Source organism: Plecotus auritus (genome assembly GCF_963455305.1).
Source record: "Plecotus auritus genome assembly, chromosome: 1".
NCBI lineage: Eukaryota > Metazoa > Chordata > Mammalia > Chiroptera > Vespertilionidae > Plecotus > Plecotus auritus.
The window spans coordinates 223,340,000-223,360,065 of record NC_137770.1 but is presented as its reverse complement, the minus strand read 5'-3'; the positions used below and the strand labels follow the sequence as shown (position 1 = coordinate 223,360,065).

General features: G+C 38.1%; 1 protein-coding gene across 1 annotated transcript in view; it reads right to left on the bottom strand.

The window, feature by feature from the left end:
- The window catches only part of SMIM14 (small integral membrane protein 14), a 60,613-nt gene that overhangs the window by 17,902 nt on the left and 22,645 nt on the right, over positions 1-20,066 (bottom strand). Inside the window, exons 2-3 of the mRNA XM_080681364.1 lie at positions 15,474-15,583; positions 1,813-1,861 (exon numbers count right to left, since the gene is read on the bottom strand). Coding sequence (XP_080537490.1) covers positions 1,813-1,861; positions 15,474-15,548 — 124 coding nt within the window. The 5' untranslated portion in view covers positions 15,549-15,583. The remainder of the gene's footprint in view (positions 1-1,812; positions 1,862-15,473; positions 15,584-20,066) is intronic.

Sequence of the window (20,066 nt, the reverse complement as noted above, 5' to 3'; positions counted from 1 at the left end):
AGGTGAAGTGAGAGAACCACCATTCATCATCCTAACAACTTAACACATCTGCACAGTACCATTACCTGCTCTACAGAGGCATAAAATACTTACCCTGTTGCACCAATGGACTATGTCTTCACAACATTTTTACTTTGGATGAGGCACTGTACCAGCTCCTATAAGTTGTTATATTTATAGAATTTGATGAAACACCCAGTATACACCGCAAGAACAACAATTACTCATGTAATAACAAGCACCTTTATAAAGGTATTTTACTGTGATTTTTTTTACTTCATATACATAATAAAGTGGAGCCCAGCTTCAGAGATGTTAAATATAAACAACTAGCCTATAAATAAATGCAATTTAGCATTATGTCAAAAGCCCTAAAATGTGCTTATAAGGGATGTTTAAGTATTGCTTATAAGAGCAAAAAAAGTTAATCCTCAATCGAGAATATTTTTCCCATTGATTTTTAGAGAGGGCGAAAGGGAGGGAGGGAGGAGGAGAAAGAGAGAGAGAAACAAGAATGTGAGAGACACACATCAACTGGTTGCCTCCCAACCAGGGCTGGAGATCGAATCTGCAACCCGTGACCCTTAGGTGGTGCATGGGTCGATGCTCTAACCATTGAGAACACCGGCCAGAACAGTTGGTATTTTTAATATAGATATATACTGATATTTTCATAATACAGTAGCAAAAAACAATACAAAGTGATCCCCTTTTTATAAGTGTATATGAAACCTAATTGTGTCAGGTCTCATCCTGTGAATGTCATACTTCCCTTCTTCTTTTTTTTTTTTTTTTTTTTTTAAATATATTTTATTGATTTTTTACAGAGAGGAAGGGAGAGGGATAGAGAGCCAGAAACATCGATGAGAGAGAAACATCGATCAGCTGCCTCCTGCACGCCCCCCACTGGGGATGTGCCTGCAACCAAGGTACATGCCCTTGACCGGAATCGAACCTGGGACCCTTCAGTCCACAGGCTGACGCTCTATCCACTGAGCCAAACCGGCCTCGGCCATACTTCCCTTCTTTAAGTGTTGAATTAATATAGCACAAGACTGGACTGACTTAAATGTTAGTTATCAGTTTCCCCAAAGTATCCTTCAAGTTATTTGTCCTGAAAGAAAAGATATTTAACATAATAGCCACCAAGTCTGTCAGCTGCATTCCCACGCAGGATCCACCTTGCTGCTGATTCTCACTTTATTGTCACCACTGAGCATAGACACAGATAGAAACCTCCCTAATGCTCATTCCTCTTGAGAATGCTAATGTCAGAACCAAAGGAATGACTGCACAGGCTCCCAAAGCTCCCAAACCTTGGGAAAGAATGGCCTCTTCCTTTACTCAGAAGTTCTCAGAGCTGCCAATGGATAAAAATAGATGCTAAGGAAAGAGCAAGGGTTTGTGCTAGCAGCCTCAATGTTCCAGTTCAACCAGCCGAAAGTGCCCCGCTACACATATATTTGCCAAGAAAAAGACCCGGAAGGGTTTACACCAAGTTAGTCAACAGTGGTTATCTTTTAGTATTCTGGACGTTTTTCCTTTTCTTTTTTCTTCTTTGTGAATTTTCTTCAATGAACGGGATTTGTTTTCGAGGCAAAAACAAAACAAAACAAAACAAAACAAAACAAAAAAATCAACAAAAACCACACAATTTTTTTTCAGTTGGTGAAATATTTAAGTAGCAATACATTACTGAGGACCATTTTCTTAAAGAACAAACTAAGAATAATTTATGACAAATATGCCCAGTCATCTGGCCTCTAATTTTGCCCTCGATGCCAAGCCTCCTCCTGTCGCATCGTTACTTACATTCCTGAAGACATTCTGTGTCGGTGCAGTAGGACTGGGACTGCCTCAACTACAATGAATAAGAAGAAAGGAAAGTTAACCATTGGACTTAACAAAAAATGAATACTATTTATTAGAATGGTCATGTTTTGTATTTTAATGAATGCTACCACAGTGTATATCATATCTTCAAAATCAGATACAAATGCAAAACACATTGAGGGGCTGTTCTGTTTTGGGGGATTTTTCCTACTTAAAGTAATTTTTAAATATACTGTGATCTACCACAATTCACCTATTTAAGTTAAGGAATTAAAAAATGCATACCTATGACAGGAACTCCTGCTCCCATATGTCATTAGACTTTCCAAAGTGTTATAGGAGAGGAAAGGAGAGGGGCTTATTTCCCCAGGTTGTTGCTGAGGGTAGGATTCTTATGATATCCAGAGAAAAGGAATTTTTTGAGACTCTCACAGGAGAATGAAATGATTTTTATTAGTGCAGAATTAAATTTCTGAGTTTTCAAAGTCCCATTTCCCTGTCATGTGGTACTGGTCCACAGTAACTAAATTTTACTTCAATATTCATTTGAGTTTGCTTCACCTTAAAAATTTTTAACCCCACTCCAAAACAAAAACAACAACAACAACAAAACCATAAATGAGAAAGAATGAATTCATGGCCTCAGGAGGTCTGATAAAATGATTATATTTAAAACTTGGTTACCCATGGATGAAACATTTTACTTTTATGGACTAGATTCAGGAAAGAGGGGGAAAGTCCTGCCTGTTTGTGCAAATAAATCTGCTCAAAATTATCACTAATATTTTTTTAAACTAAACTCCAAAACCAACAACAAAAAAGTTCTTTCAAATAAATGAATAAGTGTCCTAGTCAATGTTCTCTCTGACCAGACCTCACACAGCTCACAGTCATAACATTGGTTTGAAAATATCTGAGCGTAAGACTCCTGACTTTCCTCAAAACATAAATATAGAAAAGTATCCATTTATCTGACAAATATACTTTTTAAATTAAAAAAAAATTATTTGAGAGAGAGAAATAAGGGAGAGAAACATCGACTTGTTGTTCCACTTACTTATGCATTCATTGGTTGATTCTCGTATGTGTCCTAAACAGTCATTGAACCCGCAACCTTGGTGCATTGGACAACACTCTAACCAACTAAGCTACCCAGCCAGGGCCTATCTGAAAAAAATTTAAAAGTGCCTTCTATGTGCATTTTGCTAAAATAAGGTTTTCAGATTTTAAAAGTCTATTTGCTATTTGTTTTCAAATTCCTCAGAAATTCATATGTCAACTTTATTTGCAACAACTCAATTCATTGCCAGCTTAAAATCAAGCTATTTTTGAAAATGAAGATAGAAAATAGATGTGCCCAGTTTAAAATATTCTAAGTCAAGCATGTCAAACTCGCAGCATGAATATTTTTGTGGCCCAGCCAATATAACGGTATGTAAGAAACGTTTTAAAAAAATTTTCGGGCACAACAATTTCAAAACTACAACTACAAGACAGAACGGACACCATCCAGAACCACAGGAAAGCTGGCTGAGTGGCAATTCTACAACTAGAAGGAAAGAGGAAAGCTCACGGAGAAGGAACGTCAAAGAGCTGAGGTACGAAGACACGCGCGCGCTCAGAGAGGAAGGGCGGCGGAGTGCCTGGCTGGCTTTCTCTGGCGGAAGGGGGAAGGAAGCCCCCGACTGCACTGAACCCCAGTTCCGACTGCACTGAACCTCAGTTCCGGGCAAAACCTGTGGACCCAGGCTCATACAGGGGGAGTTTGGACTGTCAGTTAGAGAGAAAGGCACACGGAGACTGGGAGACTCGGAGACTCAGGAGAGCCGCGGAGGCAGGGGTCTGGAGGTGCGAGTGCACACAAAGACTGACTGAGGAGGTTACCACAGGCTATCCCTAGCGGAAGGGAATCAGAAGCTCCTGAGTGCACTGAACCCCAGTTCCGACTGCACTGAACCGCATTTCCGGGCAAGCCCCTGGGGACCCACGCTCTTACGGGGGAAATCTGGACTGTAAGGCGGAAACTCAGGAACCGTGGAAGGCAGAGGTCTGGAGGTGCGCGCGCAAGGGCAGGGCTGACGGGAAGCCAAGACTGTCTGCTCCGCCCTGAGACTCCACCCCTTCCAAGATGGGCACAGAGGCTTTTGCAATCTGGCAAGGCTAATCCTATAAGGCTGTCTCCAGCACCGAACTTTTCCCAGCATAGACACAGCTGATCCTTACAGCCAACTGGCCTGGAGGTCAATTCCTCCCAGTGATACCAACAACAATCAAAACTCAACTACAACAAGGCTGTACACACAGTCCACAAAGGGGTGCACCAAGAGTGTCCACCTCAGGTTAACTGGAAAGGCCGACCCACTGGGCCATATAGGACACCTAGCACACAAAGCCACCCTACCAACTCAGGGAAGCAGTGAAAAATGGGGAGACGAAGAAACAGATCACAGACGAAAGAAATGGAGGAAAACAAACGACTGGATATAGAATTCAAAACCACGGTTATAAGGCTCTTCAAGAATATCCTAGAAAAGGCCAATAAATATAATGAGACCCTCGAAGATATGAAGAAGGACCAACTAGAAATTAAACATACACTGACTGAAATAAAAAATATTATACAGAGACCCAACAGCAGACTAGAGGAATGCAAGAATCAAGTCAAAGATTTGAAATACAAAGAAGCAAAAAACACTCAACCAGAAAAGCAAAAAAAAAGAAAAAAGAATCCAAAAAGTTGAAGATAGTGTAAGAAGACTCTGGGACAACTTCAAGCGTACCAACATCAGAATTATGGGGGTGCCAGAAGAAGAGAGAGAGCAAGATACTGAAAACCTATTTGAAGAAATAATAACCGAAAACTTCCTCCACCTGGTGAAAGAAATAGACTTACAAGTCCAGGAAGCCCACAGAACTCCAAACAAAAGGAATCCAAAGAGGACCACACCAAGACACATCATAATTAAAATGCCAAGAGCAAAAGACAAAGAGAGAATATTAAAAGCAGCAAGAGAAAAACAGTTAATTACCTACAAGGGAGCACCCATACGATTGTCAGCTGATTTCTCAACAGGAACTATGCAGGCCAGACGGGAGTGGCAAGAAATATTCTAAGAGATGAATAGCAAGAACCTACAACCAAGATTACTCTACCCAGCAAAGCTATTATTCAGAATGGAAGGTCAGATAAAGAGCTTCACAGATAAGAAAAAGCTAAAGGAGTTCATCACCACCAAACCAGTATTATATGAAATGCTGAAAGGTATTCTTTAAGAAGAGGAAGAAGAAAAAAGTAAAGAGAAAAATTAGGAACAACAAATACTTATCTATCAACAAGTGAACCTAAAAATCAAGTGAATTAAAAATCTGAGGAACAGAATAAACTGGTGAATATAATAGAATCAGAGGCATAGAAAGGGAGTGGACTGATAATTCTCAGGGGGAAAGGGGTAAGGGGGGTGCAGGAAGAGACTGGACAAAAATCGTACACCTATGAATGAGGACAGTGTGGGGGGAGGTAAGGGCAAAGGGTGGGGTGGGAACCGGGTGGAGGGGAGCTATGGGGGGAAAAAGGAGAAACAATTGTAATAATCTGAACAATAAAGATTAAATTTTAAAAAATTTTTCGTAGCTTAATTTTTACAAAATCCTGTTATACATAATTATTAATAACGAATGACAACAGTTGCTAATGACTGATTACTATAATTGTGTTGCATTAATTTCCCTTACGCGACTTATGTGCAGGCGCACCATTTCTCTCCACTAATACTAGCAGCGAATATTTTAGCAGCTGATTGCCAACTTATTAGTCTTGTACTGACTTGTTTGGTGTGTGCAACAGGAAATATTTCGCTTTCAGAGGCAAGGAAAATAGGTTTATTTGCATTACGCTTACTAATGTGTGCAATTATTCAGTGTCTGGTAAGTTAATGTTGAAGAAAAAATATTAATTTTTATTAAAATGTTCTATTATTTTATGTTAATGATTACTCATTTATTTCAGCCCTTTGTATTCAGCATGTCTCTATCGAAATAAACCTACGTTTCTATGACAATTTAAGCTTTTGTTTTTTTAAGGCCCACATAAACTTAAACTTGTTTATTTGGCCCGTCTTAGCCTTTGAGTTGGGCATGCTTGTTCTAAATGGTCATCAATGTCAGGTCATGGGTTTCAATTTGGGTTTTAAGAGACATAGCCATATAAATAGAGTCTACATTATAGATCTGAAGATGTGATAGAGAACCTCACATAGAAAATAAAAACATAAAGTCTCTTAAAACAAACAAACAAACAAAAAACAGGCCGGCCGGTGTGGCTCAGTAGTTGAGAATTGACCACTGAACCAGGAAGTCACAGTTCAATTCCCAGTCAAGGTACATGCTGGATTGTGGACTTAATCCCTGGTAGAGGGTGTGCAGGACGCAGCAATCGATGATTCTCATCATTGATGTTTCTCTCTCCCTCTCCCTTCCTCTCTGAAATAAAAACATATTAAAACAAAACAGTGACTTTAAAAAATTTCCTATATTCCAATGTTGCTCAGTATGTTCTAGTAGTCGGAATAGAGCAGTAAGCAAAATAGACAAAATCCCACCATCCAATGATAACCATATTGTTAACAATTTGGTTAAATGTGTTCCAGGCATACATTTTTTTTATTGTCTAAAGTTTTACATATGTCTCCTTTTTCCCCAATTAACATATATTTTTGTAATATATTTGCATGTACACATAATTTTACAAAATAGAACACTTCATGTTATTTTGCTACCTTTTTGTCATACTTAACAACTAGTTGCAAATCTTTTAATGCCAAACCCAATTCTACATAACTTTTTTTTTTTTTTAAATATATTTTATTGATATTTTACAGAGAGGAAGGGAGAGGGATAGAGAGCTAGAAACATCGATGAGAGAGAGACATCGATCAGCTGCCTCCTGCACACCTCCCACTGGGGATGTGCCCGCAACCAAGGTACATGCCCTTGACCGGAATCGAACCCGGGACCCTTCAGTCCGCAGGCCAACGCTCTATCCACTGAGCCAAACCGGTTTTGGCTCTACATAACTTTTAATGCTTCACAGTATTCCATTTAATTGCATCATTTCCAAAACTGTATATGAAAAACAATGCTGCCCAGCTGGCATGGCTCAGTGGTTGAGCATCGACCTATGAACCAAGAGGTCACAGTTCGATTCCTGATCAGGGCATATGTCCGGGTTCTGGGCTCCATACCCAGTGGGGGGCGTGCAGAAGGCAGCTGAGCAATGGTTCTCTCTCATCATTGATGTTTCCTTCTCTCCCTCTCCCTTCCTCTCTGAAATCAATAAAAATATATTTAAAAAATAAGAAAAACAATGCTATGGTGAATATTCCTATAAATACATTCTTACACACTTCATTAATCTTTTTAGGATAAGGAATATAAAAATTACAATAAAGGTATGTGCATTTTAAGTTTTGATACATTTTCCGCAATTACAGGGGAATTTTATTTTTATTTTTGATTAATCCTCACCCACTCATTTTTAGAGAGAGTGGAAGGGAGAGGGAGAGACAAGGAGAAACATCAATGTGACAATGTGAGAGAGACACATCAAACTGGTTGCCTCCTGCACACACCCCAACCAGGGCCAGGGAACCTGTAACCAAGATACGTGCCCTTTATCGGAATTGAAACCTACAGTCTCCAGGCCGACGCTCTATCCACTGAGCCAAACTGGCTAGGGCAATAGGAGGGAAAGTTTATTTATTTGTTTGTTTGTTTGTTTGTTTGTTTATTTATTATTTATTTATTATCAGGCTGCTCCATGTGTGCCATTCAAAACAGAAGCCCTTTTTAAAAATATATATTTTTTTATTAATTTTAGAGAGGAAGGGAGCAGGAGAGCAGAACAGAAACATCAACGATGAGAAAGCATCACTGATCAGCTGCCTTCTGCACGCCCCCTACTGGGGACCGAGCCCGAAACCAGGCATGTGCCCTTGACCTGAATGGAACCCAGGAACCTTCAGTCCACAGGCTGATGCTTTATCCACTGAGTCAAACTGGCTAGGGTGAAGCCCTTTTTTTAGGAGGGGAATTTTAAAGAAATGACTAAGTACATTCAATTCAAGTATTTCTGCATAATCAAATCACTGCAGAAGTTCAGTGTTTCACCTGGGAGATCAGCTAAAACCTAATTATTTCTGAGCACATTTAGTCCTTAATGATTAAGCAGCATCTCTACATATTTTCCTACAACATTAACAAACATAATTTTGATGGAACACAATAATCTACTCACATTTAAACCTCAAGGCTTCAAATAATCAGGTAAAGGCAAGACTGAATATTTTGAAAGTATTTTTTTAATGTCTAACACTAATAGGCTGGGCTGCTTTGACCATATGACATGCACATACTTTTCCTAATCCTACAAAACACTATCTGAATTTGAGTTAATTTACTGAACCAAAAATCATCACACAATTCATGGGCACTAATAAGATAATAGTATAATTTATATGCTATACCCGTATGGTACAGTTTGTTTTTATTATATATAAAGACATATACATAAATATATAGGCATATGAAAGTCCACAAATTTAATGCAACCTCCGGCCAAGCAAGCAATTGAGGTCATGAGGTGGAATGGAGGGAGGGGGTGTGAGCAATAGGGAGAGGGACTTTGACATTCTGCTCTATATTTCTGTAACATTTCATGTGATAGTAATTTAGATATTCACATATTTTATGTGTTATTAAAAGAAAGGCCAAGAAAAAGACACACATACACAAAAAAACAAATTCTAAAAATGAGCCTGACTTTGATTGGCTGTTTTGGACTGAATGTGTGGTCTCCTCAAAATTTGTATGTTGAAATCCTAACCCCCTATTGGGAGATGGGGACTTTCGGTGGTGATTAGGTCATGAGGGTGGAGCCATCATGAGTGGGATTAGTGGTTTTATAAAAGAGCCCCCAGAATGCTCTCTCACCCTCTTTCCACCAAGTGAGGATACAACAAGAAAATGTCCGTCTGCATCCCGGAAATGGGTTCTCACCAGAACCCAACCAGGCTGGCACCCTGATATTGAACTTCTAACCCAGAACTATGAGAAATACATTTCTGTTTATAAGCAGCCTGAACTAAGATATTGCTAATATGGAAAGATATATGAAGTAGGGGGGGAGGGAGTTGCAGAAATGCATACATACTATACAGTAATCCCTCCTATGTAAAACAAATTTCTAGAAAGATATATGTGGCAGGTTATATTTTCTAAAAATAGCCACAGCACTATTAGCAGTCACACAGTCTTCCAGAATCTTGCCACTCCCTATCAAGAAATGAAGTCTATTTCCCCTGCTCTTGAACCTAAGAGCAAGCTTGTGATTGTTATAACCAAGAGCTTAGCAGAAGTGTCGTATTTATGTGACTTAGGCTAGATCATAGCAAGTTTCCAGCTGCTGCCTGGTTCTCCTCCTCCCCCATCCTCTTTGGAACAAAGCCACAATGCTGTGATGAAGCCACACAGCCACTTGAAAGGACCACATGTAGGTGCTCTTGCTGACAGTACTAAGTAGTGTTTAGCTGCCCATCAGCATCAACTGCCAGACAGTGAGTGAGCAAAAGCCTCCAGATGTTTCCGGCTCCCAGCCTGAGTCTTCCAGCTAAGAATCCAGATACTGTACAGCAGATAAACCACCTCCATTGTGCTCTGTATGAACTCCAGATACACAGTTTGTGAACTTCATAAAAGGTAGTTTTATGCCATTAAGTTTTGGGATAATTTTTTATACAGCCATAATAACTGGAGCAATATAAAAGAAACTATTAATAGTTCAAATTTGATAAAGTGGCAATAAAGAGTTGGGAAGCACAGGGAGATTTTTTGTCTTTCCCTTTCTACATTTAGCACTGTGTGAATTTTGTACCATGAGGACACACAATAGTTATTTTGTCTTTTAAATAAAACAAACTCTACCACAGGAAGACTACCTAAGTCTTCCAGTGCCTGGATGATAGTGATTAAAAACATTACGATTTGCCGAAACCGGTTTGGCTCAGTGGATAGAGCGTCGGCCTGCGGACTGGAAGGTCCCGGGTTCGATTCCGGTCAAGGGCATGTACCTGGGTTGCAGGCAAATCCCCAGTGGGGGTTGTGCAGGAGGCAGCTGATCGATGTTTCTCTCTCATCGATGTTTCTAACTCTCTGTCCCTCTCCCTTCCTCTCTGTAAAATATCAATAAAATATATTTAAAAAAAAAAAAGAAAAAGAAAACTGGACTAGTAATAAATCCTGTATTTATAAAAAAAAACAAAACAAAACAAAAAAAACATTAAGATTTAAGAAAGAAGTCCAATAAAATTTTCTTTACTGACTAAAATAAAGCTTGTAAGTTGATCATATGATTAAAAAGACTTTGTAGCAACATAGAAAATGCTAAATACTATTATTGAATTGCGGGAAAGTATACAAACATATTTGTTAGAAAGATCTGGGAAAATGCATACCAAATTCATCTAGGGAAATAGGGAATAAGCCAGATTTGGAGAAGTGACAGAGTTCACTCTTACTTTTAATACATTGGTTGCTTTTTTTCAAAAGAACATATTCATATATGGTTTATATCAATTATTATATTTTACAAAAATTAAAATATACTAGTAGTAGATATATTTGCTGGATAGAGAGGTTTCTTAAGATTTTCAGGCCCACATTTTCTTCCAGGTAAAAGCCAATAGGTCTTAATATGACTTCTTTAAGTACAGAAAACATTAGTCACAATTCACAGGGCTGTCAGGCCATATAGAGGAATCTGACCAAGGATCTCCCAGATCACATGCTTATAGTACTTTAATACGGAAACAAATTTAAGTAAATTAAAGATGTAAAAGTTTAAATTACACTATTTAGATTAGAGCTGAAATACAGAGTTCAAAATAAACAAGCAAAAAAAAGGATTATCTGCATTCCAAATCTTAGATTACAACATGGAATAGGAAAAACAGAGCATAATTCAAGTTCACATTTCTAAATCCATCTGTTCTCTCTTTCTGAAACACCTATCATTATAGAAGAAACTATATACTAAGAGACAGTCAGGAAAACATGAGAAGGAGGTGGTAGCAAGGGAGCAGAAAAGAATGAAGCCAGAATAAGTTTACAAATGGCTTCAATGGAAATGAAAAGAAAAATAAAAAAGCCCCTCTCCAGGCAGTTTGTATGGTTTAAGGAAATATGAATATTTTAAAACAAAACAGAACTAGCCCAGTTGGCATGGCTCAGTGGTTGAGCATCAACCTATGAACCAGGAGGTCATGGTTCAATTCCCTGTCAGGGCACATGCCTGGGTTGTGGGCTCAGGCTCGATCCCCAGTGTGGGGCGTGCAGGAGGCAGCCGATTAATGATTCCCTCTCATCGTTGATGTTTCTACCTATCTCCCTTCCTCTCTGAAATAAATTTTTTTAAAATAAAAATAAAGAAAAAAACCCCAAGAGGGTGCAGGCTGGGCTGAGGGACACCCCCCTCTGTGCACAAATTTCATTCACCAGGCCTCTAGTAACTTATAATTAGATTATGGTTTTATGTTGGCATCTTACTACATATTCTACAACATCACTAAAAATTCTTTTTTTATCACTGTGTATATTCCCATATTAAGTCAAGTAATAAAACACAGAATTATATGTAACATGACAAAGATAACTAATTTTAATTGAAACAGACTTACTATATATTCATATCTATATCTTTTGAGTCCTACTAGGTAGTATTTGAAGAGTATCAGACTAAGATAGAAAAATATCTGTAACTAGAGGCATGGTGCACGAATTCGTGCACGGGTGGGGTCCCTCGGGGTGGCCTGCAGGTGTTGGGCCCCAGCTTGTGCCCCAGCCTCGCAGTCCTGCAGCCCTGCCTGGCACTCCGCCATGGCCTGGTGCTGCCCTCTCACCTTCCCCACTATGCTGCCATGGTCTCACTCTCGTCGGGGCCCATTAGGGCCAGCAGTGTCTCCACTGCTGCCTGCTGCCAGCACTGCATCACTGACGCCCACCATGTTCCGCGCTGCCCCCTAGTGGTCAGCGCATGTCATAGTGAGCAGTCAAACTCCCAGTCGAACAACCGCTCGAGGGTACAATTTGCATATTAGGGTTTTATTATATAGGATGTCAGATAATACCTCCATTTTTTAACATATTTTTTTATTGATTTCAGAGAGGAAGGGAGAGGGAGAGAGAGATAGAAACATCAATGATGAGAAATAATCATCGATCAGCTGCCTCCTGCACACCCCACACTAGGGATTGAGGCCGCAACCTGGGCATGTGCCCTGATCGGGAATTGAACCATGACCTCCTGGTTCATAAGTTGATGCTCAACCACTGAGCCATGGTGGCTGGGCAATACCTCCATTTTTAATGTTTTTGAGCATTCCTAAGACAAACAGAAACATAGATGCACCTGGCAAAATACTACTGCATTAAGAACAGTCTAACACTTGTGTAACTCAGTGATGAAATTAAATCACAGGAAGGAGACATGCCAAGAGAGTAAGTAAAGCTTTGTCACCAGCACCCCAAATTGGGCATTTTTTGTACTGCAGTGTTATCAACCTTGAACTTAAATGCTGTTGATAATGTATCATTTTAAGACATTTCTATAAATATAGTAAGAGATACAACCATTTACTGTAAAGTCCATATTGCAGATAGACAATAAAATGAATGAAAATCAGATTTATATTCTTTGTTGCACAACTTACTTAACTAAGTAATCAAAACATACATAAGTACTGATGAGGCAGTAGAGAAGAGTCTGAATTGCTATTTGTATCATTGAGCCTTAGGAGACATACACATTTTTTCTATTTTTATATGTATGTTTTACATTCTGATGAGAAAAAATTCTACCAGTTTAGAAATCAAAAGAAGGTGAAAGAGAAGAAAATCTTATTAGAATTATTGAAAAGTCAAACACTGTAAAATATCGTATTTTCTTTTCAAATCACCTAAGAGTACATGCAAAAATTTTATTCTCCAATGGAAAAAGTTTATAATTACAAATTTTTGTATATAACTGTACTGCTTTTAACACCTTTGAAGGTGCTTACAAAGTTTTATTTTTAAATTAATTATTTGAATAGACAATACATTCACACAGCTTTTTGTTCTGTTTTGTTTGTTTTTGTTAAACCGCACCCGAGAATATTTTTCCCTTGATTTTTAGAAAGTGCAAGGGTAGGGGAGAAACCGAGAGAGAAACATCAATGTGATAGAAACACTGATTGGTTGCCTCCTGCACACGCCCCTACCAGAGCCAAGGATCGAGACTGCAACTGAGGTACGTGCCCTTGATCAGAATCAAACCCAGGACCCTTCAGTCCGCAGTCCAAAGCTCTATCCACTGAGCCAAACTGGCTAGGGCATATTCACAAGTTCTTAAACATAAAAATATAATGAAGAGTCTTTCTCCTCCTTTCTTTCCCTTCCCTTTTCCTTTTCCCTTCCCTTTCCCTTTCCCCCTCCCTCCCTCCCTTCCTTCCTTCCTTCCCTTTCCCTTCCTTACTCTCCCCTTCCCTTCCCTTCCTCCTCCCTTCCCTTCTTTTCCTCCTCCCTTCCCTTCCATTTTTCTTTCTTTCCATCCCAAGACTTATTTATTTACTTATTTTTAAATTTATCTTTGTTGTTGAAAGTATTACAGATGTCCCCCTATTCCACCCTGATTTCAAATATAGTGCTTTTTAAATGCCTGAAGGAGATCAACAGGCAGTGGAGCAGAGCATGGTACTAAAGAAGCAGGCAGGGCCTAGAGCCAAGCTGTCAGATTGAGCATCCCCTGCCACCCTCTAGTCAACTCCAACACCTGGGAAAAGTGACTTAACCTCTCTTATCTCAGTTTCCTCATTTGTGAAAGGAAAACCTACATTAGATGCTTCCTATGGACTTAAAATAGTACCCAACTTCCTTCAAACTCTCCCCAATGTAACTTTTAGGAGTCTGAGGTATATCCCTTGAAACCTCTTCTATGCACTTACAAACATATACTGACCTGCACAACTCTCTCTCTAACCTGCCAAGGCATCTCTATGGCTTTCGCTAGCATTTCTCAGATACTTCTAAAACACTTCTTTTTGTATTTCTAGTAGTTTTTGCATTCTCTGTTGTTCAGGACATAAAGGTTTATATCTTTTTGATGAATTGGGTTTTTTTGGTCAATATAATTCCCGTGTTCCATATCATTGTTTTGGCTTTGAATTATATTTTGTCTGAGATTTAGAGTATCACATTCTTTTGAGACAGTTTTTCCCCACTCCTTTATCATTTATCAAAAAATAGATCACTTTGGCTGCTGTAGTGGGACTGAACCTGAGGGGAGTGGGGTATGGCAAGAGGAGACCTATAAGGAGGCTAATTTTAATAATCCAGGCAAGAGATGATGATAGGTTAGACCAGGATGTTGCATTGGAGGTGTGAGAAATGGCTAGGTTCTGGATATGTTTTTAATGATATGTTTTGAGCTTAAAGGATTTGTTTCTGCATTAGCTATGGGGTTGGAAGAACAGAGTAAAAGATGACCTAAAAGTTATTCCTAATATCACAGTAACTTGAAAAAATTTTTGCCTTATATTTGAATTTAGAAATAAAAATTATCAGCTCTTTAACTTCATGAATACACAGGAGGAAATATTTTTTAAAATGTTCTTTCCTCAGACTCATCTATTTTTATATCAAGTTATAACAGATATGACATTGCCATTATATTTCTATATCCACAAGAGTAAGATTTAATTTTAAGTTCTTAGTTTATTGCTTTCCCTCTAAGGCATTCTTGAGGATCATATGTCTCAGTATATGCTGATTCTAAAAGAAATATCATTTATAAGAAATACACTTCTGATCACTATATATAGATACCAAGTCAGCAGAAAACCTTATTAAGTACCAACAATTCAAATATTTGAGCAAATGTTGGTGCCTGCCTTTAACTGGCCAATGACAATATACCTCTGTGTAAGAGTATTCTAAAACAACAAAATGTTATAATGTATAACATAACAATATGCCTTATTGTTAATAATGGTTAAATTTCTCCTTTTGTACATAAAAAGTATAAAGCATAAATAGCCCATATTTAAGCTTATAGGTCAGGAAAATCTTAAAAACACCAGAATTCAAATCTCCTTCAAAGTCTATAGACTACTATCCAAACAAAGTATGTATGTTGGTCAGAAATCTGCCTCTGTTAAATCATTTGGATTTTGAAATGCTCTGCATAGAGATTTTTATTGTCATGCCATTTGAAGGAGTAGGATTTGAACTATATCATTAACAGAAACTGACTTCACAGCAATTTATCCGGTAAACAAGCTCCATATAGCTAATGACTATAGACAGAATGTTGTTACCCAACCATGATGGGGAATTTCACCAACATAAATCTAACATAAATAAAGAAATTTGTTTTTATCTTTAGTAAAATAATTGCTGGTAAGTATTTTAACCATAACTTAAATCACTGTGGAATTTCAATTATGAAATAATTTTAGTGACCATCAGATGAAAATTTTTCCATAACTTTTTCACAAAAACAGAGCAGAAGCAGTACAGTTCAGTTCTGAATAGGACTGTCCTGTTCATCTCACCAGATTGATCAGCCTTCTCATCGCATGCTCATGAGAACAAACACATTCACAGGGATCGAATCCTCCTTCTGCCATGATTACCCAGCTTGATTTAACTTGACTGTTTAAATCTAGAAGAAGGAAAAAATATTGTCAGACTACCAGAGTTACTTTTTCTCTTGAACTATGAAAATTTCATATATTGTACAATTCAAAATAGTCCTTTTTAGTTCATATTTATTAATAACCTATATCTATGAATTTAGTACTAATCTTACATGAATTATATGCCAGGTAGCTCATTCAGTTAGAATGTCATCCCGATACACCATAGTTATGGGTTCAAATCTTGGTCAGGGCATATACGAGAATCAATGAATGCATAAATAAGTGGAAAAAGAAATAGAACTTCCTCACTCTCTCAAATCAATAAGTAGAAAAAAAATTTTAATGATAATGCAGTGTTCATCCCCGTGGTTCTGATTAAATAAGTGATAGTATAAGTAATCCTTTACAGCTGCTGAAAAGTATGAGGCAGATTTCTATGTGATGATTTGGGGAAATATTAATACTGAGATGAAATCAATTGTAGAACAATCAGGGCAACCTACTTCCCATCTGTTTTCTGAAGTAAGGGGAGGTAGGGATTGAAAGGATAAGTGGCGTTAGAGATAACCTGAGCTGAAAAGCCAAACCCTCCAGAAGTAGGAAACACCAGCCTGGCCGGTTTGGCTCAGTGGATAGAGTGTTGGCCTGCGGACTGAAAGGTCCCGGGTTCAATTCCAGTCAAGGGCATGTACCTTGGTTGCGGGCACATCCCCAGTAGAAGGTGTGCAGGAGGCAACTGATCAATGTTTCTCTCTCATCGATGTTTCTCTCTATCCCTCTCCCTTCCTCTCTGTAAAAAAATCAATAATTTTTTTTTTAAAAAGTAGGAAACACAAAATATCAATTCTGACTACTTCCTAATTCTGTCTGAGGCCACTCTGTGTCCACACCTGTCTTTGAAAACTGAGTAGCCTTCATGTTAGAGAACTGACTATATATATATATCCAACACAGAAAACCCTGAAAGTAAATAAAATCCACCCTTATACATAAAGTTACCCTTGAAAGCTTGTTTCTCAACTGTCTTTTCAAATTGTCCATAAGGGGAAAAAAGGGCTCAGACTGCTGTTGTGATATAAGCAAGTGTCCACTTACAAATACTGGTCCTTACTTCCTATCTGTGCCTCCCCAGGCCAATAAAACGTCAGTTAAAATTAAAAGATATTTTACTAAGATTTTTAAAAATGAGATTCAAATACTAAAGGGCTTAATACCTATCCAGTTCTGGAGCCTCTAAACACAGAAATGCTAAGAAAGTATAGTAGGTCCTCCAATAACAGTTTTGTTATAATGTTGATGAGAAGAAAAAAATTGATCCCCAGCAGGACCCACTGTGTGGCGTCTGCAAGTTCTCCCCATGTCTGCGTAGGTTTCCTCCCACATCTTCCTTCCATTGATTCCCAAAGATGTGCATGTCATGTGAACTGGGGTGTCTACATTTTCCCAGTCTGAGTGAGAATGTGTATGTATGTGTCCGTCCCTGAGATGGAAAGGTGTCCTGTCCAGGGTGGGTTCCAGCCTTGCACCCTGAGCTGTGGGGAGAAGCTCTGGCCACCCGCCATCCTCAAGTAGAATAAGCAGGCTAGAAAAAAAAATTATCTTTTTTTATTCATCTTTCTTTTTTTAAAATATATTTTTATTGATATCAGAGAGGAAGAGAGAGGGAAAGAGAAACACCATAAAAACATCAATGATGAAAGAGAATCATTGATCAGCTGCCTCCTGTACGCCCCCTACTGGGGATCGAGCCATGTGCCCTTGACTAGAATCGAACCCAGGACCCTGCAGTCCACAGGCTGACGCTCTATCTACTGAGCCAAACCGGCCAGGGCTATTCATCTTTCTTAAATGTCTGTACAGCTCACTTTTATTTCAATGTTTAATATTAAAAGTGTTTTGGGTCTTTATATAGCAGTTTGGTCATGTTTCTGTGACCAGAAATATGCCATAGGAACTTAACTCTTATTTATATGTTAGCCTTTGGTAAAACTGGTTTCTTTATACATCACTTCACTGACAGTCACAGTTTCCAAGAACCCATCAATGATATTAAGTGAGGAATTACTATACTAGCAAACTGACTTTTATAAAGAAAGGGAGATGTGTTATCACCCATTTAAAAAAAAATGTTTTTAAACCCACACAGTTTAAGGGCAGGAACCTATCTTAGTCATCAGTCTGTCTGTAAACACCTCCCTCATTGAGTAAGCCACAGCAATGAATAAATATTTACTGATTTTCGCCAAGGTTTATTTTCTCTGTGTCTATATATGCTAAGAGCACATAAATCAACTAGAATTTTAAAGTATACATCAGTTTTAATTAGCCTCTCCAGTAAAATAAGAAAGTATATTCATAAATAAGACATTCCTCAATAGTGTTATTCTTCTATGGAATTTTCTTCATGTAAAGTTGAGCTGTTTTAAGTATTATTCAGTTTTCAGTTAAGCGTTTCCACTTAATAGTACTTAAAAAAAATAGAATGGAAACAGTTCTTTTGGCTAGGATCACAGCACACCAGCAGCTAAGCAAAAAACTTAACCAATCCCACCCCACATTTAAATCCCTTGATGCCCAGAGACATTATGAAGCTACTCTATCCAGGGCAAGACAGAACTGAGTTACTTAATCAGAATCCCAGTAAATCAGCCTAGAAGAGGCTCTGGACAGAAAGTAATCTAAAACAATGATTCTGCCCTGGCCTGTGTTGCTTAGTTGGTAGGTACAGGAGACAATCGATGTTTCTTATGCGCAGGAGGCAGCCGACTGATGTTTCTCTCTCACATCAGTATTTCTCTCCCTCTCCCTTCCTCTCTCTCTAAAATCAATAAAAACATTTAAATAAATAATAAAAACAATACTTTTGCCTTTCACGTTTCAGAGGAGTGTTCACCTCCCCAACATACATCCCTAATGTGAGAACAATCTATAATAATAAAAGCATAATATGCTAATTAGACCGGACATCTTTCCGGATGTCTTTCCAGATGAAGCCCAAGTCCCGGGTGCCAGAGGGAAGCCGGTGCCGGCAGCCAGGGGAAGGAAGGCCTCCTCTTGCATGAATTTCGTGCATCGGGCCTCTAGAGTTAAATAATACCATAGGTATGGGCTTGACCCTTGAAGACAACCATCTTTATTACTATCAGTTACAAAAGGCCTAGGTCATAAAAATATGAAACGTGCACTGAAAAAAATTCAAAATTAAAAAAATCTAGGAGAGGGAGTAGTGAAGTAAATATAGGCACAGATGAAAAAAAGATGAAACTGATGATAATTATTCAAGTTAATAGGTATAAATATATATTCCTACATAATTTTACTTTGAAAATTTCCATAATAAGCATCTAACTTATGTATCAGTATTTTCCCATTATAATTAATATGTGTGATATCAATCTGGCCCTAAATTAAGCAAGTTTATAGGTGACTTTTTAGGCAGCATAAAGCACAAAATAAGTGGATACATTTAAATCTCTCAAACCATCCACTCCTAAACAACTCTCAACCCAGAAAAATAGTAAAATAGTGCACTCTGTATGTTGAGAGGACAAATACAATTCCCCATATCCCTCAGATCCGGTTCATTTTCTCCATCCACTACAACTAACAAACCTTTCCTGGTAGAGTTTGGCTGTAATATGTCAGTCGAGTCATCCAGTTTCTATATGCGCTGAGGGAATTTTCCAGTGTTGTTAACTAAGTTATTGTCTGCTGTTAGAACCTTAAACACTTCAGCTCATGCTGGGTGGGTTTAATTTACTTTATGTCATCACTGGGGAATCCAATTTAATTGCCTGCTTACAACTTTGGAAGGAATGAAAAAACAGATACTATGGTTTTGTTACAGTGTGCTTTCTAGAATTATGCCATGGAACTACATGCTTATATAGAGAATTGATTCCTTGGGAAATAAACTTCTTAAAAGTGGTTCTTAATTAGGCCAAACCCTCCTAGTAGGAAATAGTAAGATAGCAACATTATCAGTGATTTATATCTTTATCAGATCACTTGGAATCAGTGGTATCCCCCAAAGCACACAGAGTAAAATGAAAAATGTCAACCTTCCCATTCCTCTCTCCCCAGTTTTTCTCCCTTTCCTCAAAGGTACCACCTCAGTTAGCAGTCTGTTCTGAATAATACCAGGTGATTTTATATGTAATTACACCCTTAGAATTATATATACACATGTATCATCCTGGTGGGTTTTATGAGATTATATTATACATGTTCTGCAAATTGCTTTTTCCTAACGTAAAAAGCTTTAGAGACCTCTCACTACATAAAGCTCTACTTCTCATTCTTTTTAATACTCCAAAACATGTACATACAATTTTAGCAAATCTTTAGTAGAGATTACTTAGGACCTTTCCAATTTTTTGTTAATATAATGTTATAGAAAAGTTTATGTGCCCATATTTCTGTAGAACAGGATATAAACAAAATTAAATCTCTAGATGTAAAGGTGTTTACTAAAAGTCGTTAGCAATTAATTCTATCAACAGCATA